The sequence below is a fragment of the Phacochoerus africanus genome, chromosome 5, assembly GCF_016906955.1.
Source record: "Phacochoerus africanus isolate WHEZ1 chromosome 5, ROS_Pafr_v1, whole genome shotgun sequence".
NCBI classification, from domain to species: Eukaryota; Metazoa; Chordata; class Mammalia; order Artiodactyla; family Suidae; genus Phacochoerus; species Phacochoerus africanus.
The window spans coordinates 32,330,624-32,343,361 of NC_062548.1; the positions used below are offsets into that span (position 1 = coordinate 32,330,624).

Sequence of the window (12,738 nt, forward strand, 5' to 3'; positions counted from 1 at the left end):
CATCCATGAGGACGCAGATGTGATCCCTGGCCTCGCTCAATGGGTTAAAGATCCAGCACTGCTGTGAGCTGTGGTGTAGACCGGCAGCTGCAGCTCCGATTCAACCCCTAAGCCTGGGAACCTCCATGTGCTGTGGGTGCGGCCTTAAAAAGACAAAAAAATAAAAATAAGAATTGTATAACTATTTGAAAAATAAAATTAAATAGATTTAAAAGTAAACAACGAAAAACTCTTGGCTTCTAAGAATGAAAAGTATCTGATTAAGTGTAAAAAAAAAAGTATTTGAATAGTGTTGTGGTAAATGCTAAGAGATAAAAATATATGAGCCTTTGCAAAATGTCCGTTATAAAGGGATACTTAACCCATAATGGAAAATAACCTGAGAAAGGATATACATATATATATATAAAATTAATCACTTTGCTATACACCAGAAACTAGCACCGACATTGGAAATCAACTATACTTCAATTAAAAAATAAATTAATTAGGAGTTCCCGTCGTGGCGCAGTGGTTAACGAATCCGACTAGGAACCATGAGGTTGCGGGTTCGGTCCCTGCCCTTGCTCAGTGGGTTAACATCTGGCGCTGCCGTGAGCTGTGGTGTAGGTTGCAGACGCGGCTCGGATCCCGAGTTGCTGTGGCTCTGGCGTAGGCCTGTGGCTACAGCTTGGATTCGACCCCTAGTCTGGGAACCTCCATATGCCATGGGAGCGGCCCAAGAAATAGCAAATAAATAAATTAATTAATTAATTAAAAAAGAATTGTAGTTTGAGACACCAGAAAAGGCGTTCTTGAGGAAATTTCCCTCGTGCCATTTAAGGGGGGACCGCTGTATAAAAACTGCCCATCTCATGCAGTTCCCTGATGGCCGGTAGGTTAAGGATCCGGTGCTGTCACTGCTATGGCTTGGGTCACTATCATCCACTTCTGAAGATGTTGTCTTTATCTCCACATAATGTAAGGTGTCAAGAATGGCAGGGGAATAAAGGCTAAGCGGAGGGCATTTGTTTCACATATTTTAGTAACTGAAAAAAATTTTTAAACAAGGATAGACTGGTGAGGATAAGTTGGTCTGACAAAGAGAAGGGGGAAGAGCATCTCGGTGGGAGGGAACAGCATGTGCGAAAGCCTGGAGATGAGAGGAACTCAGCATGTGCAAGGGACGGGAAGGCTGCTGTGACCCTGGCCCTCGGTGTGAGGGGGAGACGGGCAGGAAGGAGCTGGGGGGTGGGCAGCGGCTCACACTGGGCTGGCGCTCCTAGTGAGGAGCACGGGGTTTACTCAAGGGGCAAAGGGGAGCCACTGAAGATTCTTAAATAAAGCAATTCCAGGGGAACAAGGCTGGGAATGGAACTCAGGTCACCCAACTCTTTTTTTTTTTTTTTGGCTGTCCCCACAGGATGTGGAAGTTCCCAGGTCAGGGATCAAATCTATGCCACAGTAGTAACCCAAGCCACTTCAGTGACAATGCCAAACTCCTTAACCCACTGAACCATTGGGGAACTCTCAGGTAACCCAACTCTTAATCCTCATTCTCAGATAAATAAACTGCTGACTCCAATATCCTAACTTAAAGTGGCCAAAATGTCACAAAGCCTCCCTGGAGAACCCACAGATAATTCAGACATAGCATGCACAAGCCCTACTAACTAAAATATTTGGGAAAAAATTAACACTTTAGACACATTTCAAGCACTGCTTCTACCGGGACAAAATAACCAGTCACAAATAAATCTATAATCTCATCAAACTACATTCTCAGAGTAGCCTCACTTTTTAGATTTGTCATCTCTGTACTTAAGGGCTTTTTACTTTAAAACAGTGGTTCTCGGAGTTCCCCTTGTGGCTCAGTGATTAGCGAATCTGACTAGCATCCATGAGGACATGAGTTCAATCCCTGGCCTTGGTCAGTGGGTTAAGGATCCGGCATTGCCGTGAGCTGTGGTGTAGGTCCCAGACACAGCTCGGATCCTGCATTGCTGTGGCTCTGGCACAGGCTGGCGGCTACAGCTCCGACTGGACCTTTAGCCTGGGAACTTCCATATGCCCCAGGTGTGGCCCTAAAAAGACAAAGAGACCAAAAAAAAAAAAATTAAATAAATAAATAAAACAGTGGTTCTCAACTGGGGGCAATTTTGCCCTCCAGGGGACATCTGACAATGTCTAGAGACCCTATTTGTTGTCACGACTGGGGGCTGCTACTGACACCGGTGGCAGATGTCAGGGATGCTGCTCAACATCCTATGACGTAAAGCCCAGTCCCCAGTCTCTGGCCTGAAATGTCAATAGGGCAGCGACTGCAGAAACCTGGGCTCAATGAAGCAGAAGGCACGGTGGATCTTACCGCGCTTTGGAATTTTCTTCCATTAACCTAGTTCTCACTGCCCATTAATCTTACTTTATAACATGTGTTTGAAAGTAATGACAGGTCATTTCTTGAAACACAGCGAAATGTCATTAGTTTGGACACAGCTGTTGTAATACGCTTTGCACGCTTTCTCTAAGGCACGCTAGGCTCAAAGGCAGCATGTGATCGGCAAAGAAAGGATTGTGCTAAGAAACACAATGGCACAAACCAGCATCCCCAAAAGTAGACTCCAGGCGACAGTAATATTATGGATGCAAGGAGTTGCTGCATAGACAACAACAAGGCACAGGTAAGTACGTCTGGGACGCACCGGATCAACCAAAGTTAAATAGGGTTTTTCACCCTGGGCAGGAACGCAAGAGCCTGTACTTGATTAGCATTTATTATAAGTCTCCAAAAGGGAGAGAATCAAAGTATGCGAGATTTCCCAAGCTTGTCTGAGCCCAGGACTCCTGATTCCCCAAATATCCAGCAAGACAAGTGTGCACGCTCTAGGAAATGCTCGTGTCAACAAAATCTGGAAGGAAACATCCCAGCATCAGGGAAAGACCTTCCCAGAGAATGAGCTAAATGCAAAACAAGGCTTCTGATGTTGATGGGACCCATCTGCGCACTAGAGCAGTCGCTTACACCCTCTCTCGGAGAAGCCGAAGCAAACTCAGGTTTTAAAAGCAGTAAAACCACAGTCTCCTTTTAGCCTCATATTAAGAAACCAACAAACACTCAGAGTTTTTTTTATATTCCAGATGAAAAATTACTTTTTAAAAAACTTTTAAAATATTTTTATTTTTTCCATTATAGTTGGTTTACAGGGTACTGTCAATTTTCTACCGTACAGCAAAGTGACCCAGTCACACACACACATATATACACACACACACACACACATTCTTTTTCTCACATTATCCTCCATCATGCACCATCACAGGTGACTAGATATAGTTCCCTGCGCTATATAGCAGGATCTCATTGCTTATCCAGTCCAAATGCAATAGTTGGCAGCTATTTACCCCAGACTCCCAGTCCATCCCACTCCCTCCCCGTCCCCCTTGGCAACCACAAGTCTGTTCTCTAAGTCCATGAAAACGCTCAGAATTTAAACAGTTCCCTTGTGGAGTTCCCGTCATGGCTCAGCAGTTAGCAAACCCGACTAGCATCCATGAGAATGTGCGTTCGATCCCTGGCCTCACTCAGAGGGTTAAGGATCTGGCATTGCCGTGAGCTGTGGTGTAGTATGCAGACATAGCTTGACTCCTGCCTTGCTGGGGCTGTGGTGTAGGCTGGTGGCTACAGCTCCAATTCGACCTCTAGCCTGGGAACCTCCATATGCAGCAGGTGGGGCCCTAAAGAAAAAAAAAAAGACACACACACACACACAAAAACCAACCAGAAAACAGTTCCCTTAGAAATAATTCTCTAAGAAAATATTCCAATGACAGAAATCAAAAATTTTAAGTATTGTGGAGTTTCCTGGTGACCTAGCAGTTAAGGATCCATTGTCGTTACTGCTATGGCTCAGGTAACTACTATGGTGCAGGTTCGATTCCTGGCTTGGGAATTTCCTATATGCCACATGAATAAAACCAAAAAGTAAAAAATTGAGAGAGAGAGAGAGAGAGAGGCTAAGAGATTCACAGAACAAGCCAAAAAGACTCATGCATGAGGGGACCACATGAACCACACCGCAGGGCAGAGATGGGGAAGGAGTAAGAGCCAGCAGGCAGATCAGGGGGCACTGGCATGGTTCCTAAAGACTTAACAAGCGCCTACTACATGCCAGGCACTACTCTAGGTGCTGGGATATAGCAGGAAATAAATGACGCTGGAACCTTGCCTTTTAGGATGGCACAGAGGAGAGGAGAAAGGACGCTCACTGCTCCCACTTGACTGACAAGGTTGTCATAAAAGAAAACACAGCCTCGCCCTTGACCTTCCCCTCGGGTCGGCTCCCCCAGCCCCACCCAGGCTTCCTCCTACCTTGATTGCCACATGTCCCTCCACTTTGTCCATCTCGGCCAAGAGTGCTGACAGCAGCGACGACTTCCCACAGCCCACCTGGCCCACCACAGCCACCAGGGAACCTTCCGGGATGGAGAAGGTGATGCTGAAACGACAGGATGCACCCTGGCTCAGCTGGGGGTCCCCGGCCCAGGCGAGAAGGATGGACCCGGAGTGGCAGGGCTATGGAGGGCCTTCAAGGTCTGGCAACTCGTCCCACCATGTCTCCAATGAGCTTAGGTCAGGGAACCAGCTCAGAGGCCACCACATGTGAGGCCGCGACAGGTGCTGAGATGCACCTGCATCTTCGAAAAGATACAGGGGAGAGACCTGAGGGACCAGGCCGAGCAGTGGGGACTGCCTGCCTAGGGGGCATGATGCAGGTGCCCGGAGGGAGCCCCAGACCTGGACACCTGGCAAGAGCCTGAGGAGTGGCCCACGGGTGTGAAGTCCCAGGGGAGCTCAGAGAAGGGCACGTCTATGACACAAGATGAGGCCAGGAGACGAAGGCCAGTCCTGAAGAGGTGGAAGGGTGGCGGCCAGACCCCAGAGGGCCTCAAGGGACATGCTTGACAACTGGAAGCCACGCTGGGGGCCTGGCGCACATGAATCTGAGTTTCCGAAACCCATCCCTCCTGATAGCGCACTCTGACAAGAAAACCAGCTCAACACTCTGCCAGCAGGGCTGGCTGTCACCTAACACGGCGTCACACCCACCCCTCCACTTGGGACAGCTCCGTTGGAGCTGAGGGGCCGCCTGCCAGGGGAAGGGCGGGCACACCTAGGGCCTCCTTGGGTTCACCGATGTCAGCTATGCTTTCCAACTGCTGCTGCCATGATTTCAACACACTGGCAGGAAGGTGGATGGATTCTGCTGCCACTGTTCGATGCCTGTGACCCTGCTGCAGGGTCACACTGATGGTTCTTTTGTTCTGTGCTGTGAGGCGGATGGGTTATGGGGCCAGAAGAGAACAGGATGCCCAGTGAGGCAGCTCCTGTGATCATCCAGGTGAGATGGGAATATTTTAAAGGCTGAAGAGAGAGAAGGTTTGGATGGAGAAATTGGGGTGGGGGTGGGGAATTCCAGGGGCAAGGGAGGGTGACAGGAACGAGAAAGCCTTTGAGACTGGAAGGACGGAGGAAAGGATGGGGGCACAGATAGAGACTATTGGTTGTGGAACAGGACAAGAGAGAAAAACCAAAACTGAAGCAGGAAGGAGCTGAGTTAGACATAAGGAAGAACTTCCTGAACAGGCAATCCCGTCAAGGGAGGTGTCATACACATTCTTTTCTCTGGAGAGTTAGCCCCAGCCCCTCCTTAGATCTTCAGATAAAATAAAGCAGTAATTTGGCTACCGAGTAAGGGGGTAATTATTAGGGGTATAGGGGCTAAATTTGGTTCCTAAAAATGTCCCATCTGGCCCTGTGTTTGCGATAGGCCTTAAGGAGGCCTAAGAGAGCTTCTGAGCAAGGCCTCCGGTCAGAAAGAAATGAGAGGCACTTCATGGAGTTCCCGTTGTTCGTTCTCAGTGGTAAAGAACCCGACTAGTATCCATGAGGATGCTGCACTGCTGTGAGCTGTGGTGTAGGTTGCAAATGTGGTTCAGATCTGGTGTTGCTGTGGCTGTGCCATAGGCCAGCAGCTGCAGCTCCAATGTGATCCCTAGCCTGGGAACTTTCCATATGTTGCAGGTGCAGCTGTAAAAAGGGGGAAAAAAAAAAAAAAAAAAAGAGGCACCTGACAAGTTGCCCGGGTTACCAGGTCAATGCCCTGGATGCTGTGATTTGGAAAAAGAGGACTAGGGTGGGCAGGGTCCCAGATGTGGAAATGGTGAACAAGGGTGAGCCAGGTAGCAAGGGAACCTTGACAGGATGGAGAATGGCCCATCCTGACAGCAAATCTGAACAGATGAGAATTCCTTTCAGCTGACCCAAGCCTGCTTGCCACCAATGATGGCATCAAAACCTCAGATCCATCCCAGCCAGCCAATGGGCTTGGTCTCTCCTGGGACAGCCATTAGTTTGGGGAAGAGCACACCCCTCATAGGCCAATAGGAGGCAGGAGAGTCTCCTGAAAAGGTAGAGGGTACACCTGGAGTCAGTGGGGCCAAGTGGATCATGAGGGGAGAGGACGCCTGAGAAGGAAGCAGTGCAGGTGGAAGGGGAACAAAGACAAGATGGAGGGGGCCCCTGATGGCATTGCCTGAGTCCCTGGAGCACACTGTAGCTGAAAGTGGATCTTCTCAGTTGTGTGAACCAGAAATTTTCCTTGGTTGCCCAAGCCTCTCTGGGCAAGGTTTCTGTCACTTACAAGTCAAGGGAGCTCTCTGAGCCAGGCATACTCTCATCTGCTGCTCCTTGAAACCCAAGCAAGTGTGATTAGACCTATTTTCCAAAGGGGCCAAACTGTGGCTCAGAAAGGCAAAGGGACCTATTCATGGTCACAGAGCCAGAGCGCGGCTGGAATGTGAACCCCTGTTTGCCCAGAACCCCGCGGCTCTCTCCAGGTCCCGCTTACCCATGCAGTGTGGGAGGGTCACTCCGGGCCCATGAGAACGTGGCGTTCTTCACAGTGATGCTGTTGGTGGTCCCCGCTGGAAAGCACCAGAGACAACACGTCAGGCGTCAGTGAAGCCATGGCCTGAGCATGAGCAGGAGGCTCTTACTCTTTTTTTTTCCTAATCAAGTAGCTCAAGCCCAGATGCTAGATTCTCAGGCCAGGCATTATCTGGTTATATCAGTTACTGTGTCTAAAGAAGAACCTCAACCGGCAGCCCTGGAGGCGGCCTCAGACCCAGAAAGCAGAAGGAAACCTCCAGAGAAAGATAGGAGGTTGTGCCATCTGGAGAGGCGGGGGCGGGGGGGGGGCACTGTCCACGCCATCCTGGGAAGTTCAGGCAGCTGGGTGGCCCAACAGAAGCCAAGACCACGGGGCACAAGCAGTGCCCTCATGCAGACACCTGTCCATCGGGCTGGGCTGGCCCGTGGCCCTCATGATACCCTGGGGCTCCTCCTGAAATCCCCAGACTGGATTTCAGGATGGCCCCCTGACTCGCCTCCCTGCACACCCGCTCTCCCCCTCCCTCCAGCCACCTGCTCACATCCCAGCAGGTCAGTCTTTCTGGGACACCAGGCACGGCGGACTGTGCAAACACAGAGATGGACGAGGAAGCAGGACTGCTGGCGGGGAGGGGAGGGTGCCTGAGACAAAGCCTGCGTCATACAGACGGACGCTCTGCCATCCCAAGGCTTCTGGCACCTCTGCCTTCATCCACTTTCTCTCCCTTGTTTTCTTCTCACTCCACATCCCTCACAAAAACAACATCTGGCTCTTAACTGCCAGCTACCCTAAAACTACCTAGAGATAAGGAGTGTTTTTAAGTTGTCAAATGAAGAAATAGAGGCCCCCACCCATCAGAGAAAGCTGTGAAGGGAGGAAGTTATGAGTTAACCTAATTTAACCTCCGCCTCCCCCGCCGCCCTCCTCCCCCCAAAGAGAGAATAAGGAGGAAGCTGGAAGGTGCTATTTAAAGAATTGAAGACAAGTCACTTGAAGCGGTCAAGCTAGAGGCCAGAAGACTTGGCCCGGAGCTGCCAAGGGGACCCCACCTGGCGCCCAGAGAGCAGTCAAACATCTCCAAGGCTAACTGCCTAGGCGACTGCCATCAGGGCAGGAAGGGGAGCTGAGGGCCAGGGTTTTTCCAACGTGACTCTGGCAGGGAGCGGTGCACAACTTCAGGGGCTCAAACCCCCCTCAGCCGCCCCAAACTCCAGCCCTGTGTATTGCAGGGAAATCTGACCCTGGAGCAGCAGACACCGTTCTGCAACCTGGGGGGAGGGGACACAACTCGGCCCTCTGGACAGCAGAAACTGGGGGACCGCACGCAGCCCAGGGACGTCTGCAGGAGATCCCAGCAGACGTGGTTCTCAACTGGGGGTAACTCGGACACCCTTCCCCCAACCAGACACAATGTCTGGAGCCATTTTTAGTTGTCAAAACTGGGGTGGGTGCTACTGGGATCTAGGGGGTGGAGGCCAGGGGTGCTGCTAAATGTCCTATAATGCACAGGACACCCCCGCAGCAAAGTGATTGGGACCCAGGCATCAGCGGGGCTGAGGAACCCTGTCCCCTGTGCCTTCACCTCTTACTCACACCGGGGAGCAAACGACCACTGCGGTCTTTCCTCAGCAGGTGCCATGCTGGGCGTTTTACACACCACGGAAGACATCAGAAAGCCTCACACAGTGTATAAAACCTGTGTACAGGGGTTCCTGTCGCGACTCAGTGGAAACGAATCTGACTAGTATCCATGAGGACGCAGGTTCGAGCCCTGGCCTTGCTCAGTGGGTTAAGGATCCAGCGTTGCTGTGAGCTATGGTGCAGCCCAGCGGTCACAGCTCCGATTAGACCCCTAGCCTGGGAACCTCCATGTGGTGCAGATGCAGCCCTAAAAAGACAAAAAATAAAAATAAAAATAAAACCCGTGTACACACACCGTCATTCCTCTGACCACAGCTACTGGGGCTGCCCACTTCTGAGCTGGAGCCACAGGCACGTTACCTAACTTCTCTGTGCCTCACTTTCCTCATCTGTAAAACAGGATGGATTATGGGATCAACCCCTTAGAGCTGTGATGAGGAGTAAATGAGGCAGAACAGAGTCCTTGGAACGATGAGGTTTTTTTTTTTTTTTTGCTTTTTAGGGCTGCATATGGAGGTTCCCAGGCTAGGGGTCGAATCACCACAGCCACAGCAACGTGGGATCCAAGCCAAGTCCGTGACCTACACCACAGATCACGGCAACGCTGGATCCTTAACCCAATGAGGGAGGCCAGGGAGCGAACCTGCATCCTCAAGGATACTATTCGGGTTCCCTAACCACTGAGCCAGGATGGGAACTCCCTTAGAACAATGACTGGCACACAATAGGTGCTCAATAAATCTCAGTGCAGAGAGGTGTACAAGGGGTTGATGCTGTGGGTTTCAAACCTAATCCCGACTCCACCTCCCAGTGGCTGCACAAGTTACTCAGCAGAGTTTCCTCTTCTGCAGACAGAGGCATCCACAGTTCCCTCAAGCTGCGGTGAACAACAGATGGCTGAGGACAGTGATGTCCCTAGGACATGCATGGCGGGAGTGTCACTTCTGCACAAGTGGTCCCTACTCTTAGCACTACTAAGTTTTATTATTCAGTGTCTGGAGATCCCTGCTCTGCAGGGTCGACTGGGAAAGGATAAGTTAATGAGCTACAAAATAAACAAATCTACCAATAAAAATCGGTATGACACCCAGCCAACAAGGATACCTTCATTTCTGCTGCTGGGAGTGGGGGCAGGCAGGGCAGGGGGAGCAAGGTTCAGAGCAGAGCCGAGATCCGCCCGAAGATGCACAGCTATTGGGGGCAGGGACTGGTCGGTCTCCCACATGCTTGATTTGCCCAGGATGGAATCAAGCCCTTGAACCCCCGGAACTGGGCCCTCGGGGTGAGCCTCACTTGGCCTGCCTCTCAGAAGGCAAGAAAACAAAAGTGCAAGTTCGCCCTCCTGGGAAGGGCTGGGTGAGACCCCTGGCCCTGGCCTCCCCACCCCCGCCCCAGGACACACCGTCTTTGATGGGCCGGCGCTGGATGCTGTCAGGCTCCAGTTCCTCGTGGGAGAGGAAGATCCTGAGGCGCTTGAGGGAGACACTCGCCTACACAGAGAGGGGTGACAGGGTGTAGTTATTTTTAAACACGTGTTTGCAAAACAGACTGAGGCCAAGTCACAGTGGTTTCCCCTGCGTGCGGAGGGGCCCACATCCTCCCTCGCGTCTGAAGGTTCTGCCTTTCCTACACACCCAGCAGATGCCTCAGAATGAAAAAATAAAACTGGTTTCAGTTCTTGCTTGTTCTCTTTTATAAGCCCATGGACAATAGTAAAAAGGAGGGCAGGAGGCTGTCCTGGCTGACAAGGGACTTCAGAAAACATCGGAGGCAACAGCCCGGTAAAGACACACTTGCAACCAGGAGATAAGCGTGTCCTGGAGACTGAATGCACAGCCCGTGGTCACGGGCAACAATGCTGGATAATAAACTTCCAAGCTGCCAAGAGACTGCAGCTTAATGGTTCCCACCCCAAGAAAGAAAGAATATGGATCCTGCGGGCAGAGCCTCCGTGTCTGCCGGCCTGCACCTCTCACAAGCGTCCTATCCTAATAAATGTATTTCTTGCCTACCAAAATAATAATGCTAAGAATCATCATCTCGGGATGAGATGAAGGCGTGGTGAACAGTGACAATGATACCCCCACGCATCCAGGCCATGCTGCACGCCGGGAACGTGATATCAACCAGAGTCCAACAGGAGCAAATTTAAAAACAAAGCAAAATGTCTTTAATTCAAACAGCCCAGCCATAAAGACATGTCCGTGCAAAGCAAAGCAAACTCGAATGTGGAGGATTTTAAGAGATTATTGTTCACTTTGCGAGGTATCAGAATGGTGGTACGACTTAATGGAAGAAGAAATGCCTGCTGAAGTATTTGAAGGTGCAACACCAAGGGGTCTGGGATGTGCTTTCAAATTCTTCCGCAAAGAAAGGAGGGAATGGAGGGAGGGAGGAGGGCAGAGGAAGGGTGAGATGAAGTAACCGCGGCAAAACGTGGCACCTGCAGAGCGGGCACAGGGTGTTATCGTTTGAACTTGTTCATAATAAGAAGGGGTTTTATTAGATTTTTTTTTTAAAAAAAGCCTATAACTGGGGCGGTACCACCAAATCTTCAGGCTGATCTGTCTGTGGCTGAAAATAGGGTTTTCACATGAACGTGTGCAAGGCTGCGGAGAAAGGTGTGAAAAATGTTGGTAGTGGTGGTGGCAGGAAAGATAGGGTGCAAGTGTGACTGAGCGGTTTCTGCGCCTTATGGAATCTTCAAACAGATGGGGGACTCCTGGGGGTCTAGTTGGGGTTGTTCAAATCGGGGGTGCCGAGGCCTACGGGTGGGTTGCAAAACCAATTTAGTGGGTCAAAAGCTGCATTTTTTTTTTCTTTTTACAGCCACACCCGTGGCATATGAAGGTTCCCCGCCTAGGGGTCAAATCGGAGCTGCAGCTTCTGGCCCACACCACAGCCACAGGAACTCAGGATCTGAGCCGTGTCTGTGACCTACTCGGCAATGCCGGATCCTTAACTCATTGAAAGAGGCCAGGGATCAAACCTGTATCCTCATGGATACTAGCTGGGTTCTTAACCCACTGAGCCACAATAGGAACTCCAAGAAATGCATTTTTTAAAGAAACAGGACAAGGCTGGGGAGCATGGAACAGACTTGATTAGAAAAGAAGAGGCTCAAATGTTTCAGAAAGAATCCTGCAGAGCTCATGAAAGCCCAGTCACAGTAACTTCCGTTTCATACCCTCGAGTGTGTGTCAAGAAGTAAAAGGTATTTGCGTCTCTGGGGCGGGACCAGAAAAGCTCAAAGGCCTCAAGGAGACCCCCCGGGGCACAATGGACGGGTGGCACAGGGAGCTGCATGGGGGGGTGGGGGTTCATGTCCTTTTGCTTTGTTTCCCTAGCACCCCGCCCTGAAGCCCCCCCAGCTTCGTGGGTACCTGCACGATGCTGCTGATGACCATGGGGAGAATATTCAGGGGGAAACGGAGGATGTTGAACAAGGCCAAGGACACGAAGGCTTTCTGGGCATCCAGGATGTTGTTCTTGTCAATGGTCACATAGACGGCGAATGTACACAGGGCCACCTGCAAGCAGAACGCCGAGTCAGAGTCATGGGCACAGGGGCGGTGACACGCGCCCAGGCAGTGAGCTGCAGGGGCCGAGGACTGGCCACTGGGAGAGGCAGAGATGCCTGAGGCGGTGTCTTAGCACACAGCGGGTGCTCACTAAGCACCTGGAGGACGAACTCGATAATCAACGATCAGGAGCCAAAAGTCCTGGCCTCTCCCACCCACGTTCTCCGTGGGAGACCGGACGGCCATTCTCAGGTCCCCCAACCACCAAACGTGAGCGAGCCCACCTCCGGGCCTTCGTCCATGCAGTTCCCTCCGCCCGAAACCACCTTCCCACCCGGATGGGGGCCGGTTACTCCCCCTTCCGAGAGGCTGCCCTGCCCACAACAGCCCTGCTCCCCGCTCCATCCCTCTCTCCTGCTGTGCCTTTCTGCCCAGCATCCGTCACTGCCTTCCAGTGTAAGATCATAGGTATTTACTGCCTGTCTCGTGCAGAGATGTCGAGTCTACAAAGGCAGGGACTCTGCCTCATTTGGCCATATCCTCAGGGACACGGGAAACACAGACTGAGACCTTGGATGAGTCACCTCCTCTCCCTGTGCCTCCGACATCTCGTCTGTGAGGTGGGGGTGGAGGACACACGCCACCGT

At 51.3% G+C, this 12,738-nt stretch overlaps 1 protein-coding gene across 8 annotated transcripts in view; it reads right to left on the reverse strand.

The window, feature by feature from the left end:
• ABCC1 (ATP binding cassette subfamily C member 1) overlaps positions 1-12,738 on the reverse strand; it is a 160,966-nt gene that overhangs the window by 44,795 nt on the left and 103,433 nt on the right. For all 8 annotated transcript variants that reach the window (XM_047780429.1, XM_047780435.1, XM_047780434.1 and 5 more), the window contains exons 13-16: positions 11,954-12,100; positions 9,973-10,060; positions 6,888-6,963; positions 4,349-4,475 (exon numbers count right to left, since the gene is read on the reverse strand). In XM_047780429.1, the coding sequence (XP_047636385.1) occupies positions 4,349-4,475; positions 6,888-6,963; positions 9,973-10,060; positions 11,954-12,100 (438 nt within the window). The remainder of the gene's footprint in view (positions 1-4,348; positions 4,476-6,887; positions 6,964-9,972; positions 10,061-11,953; positions 12,101-12,738) is intronic.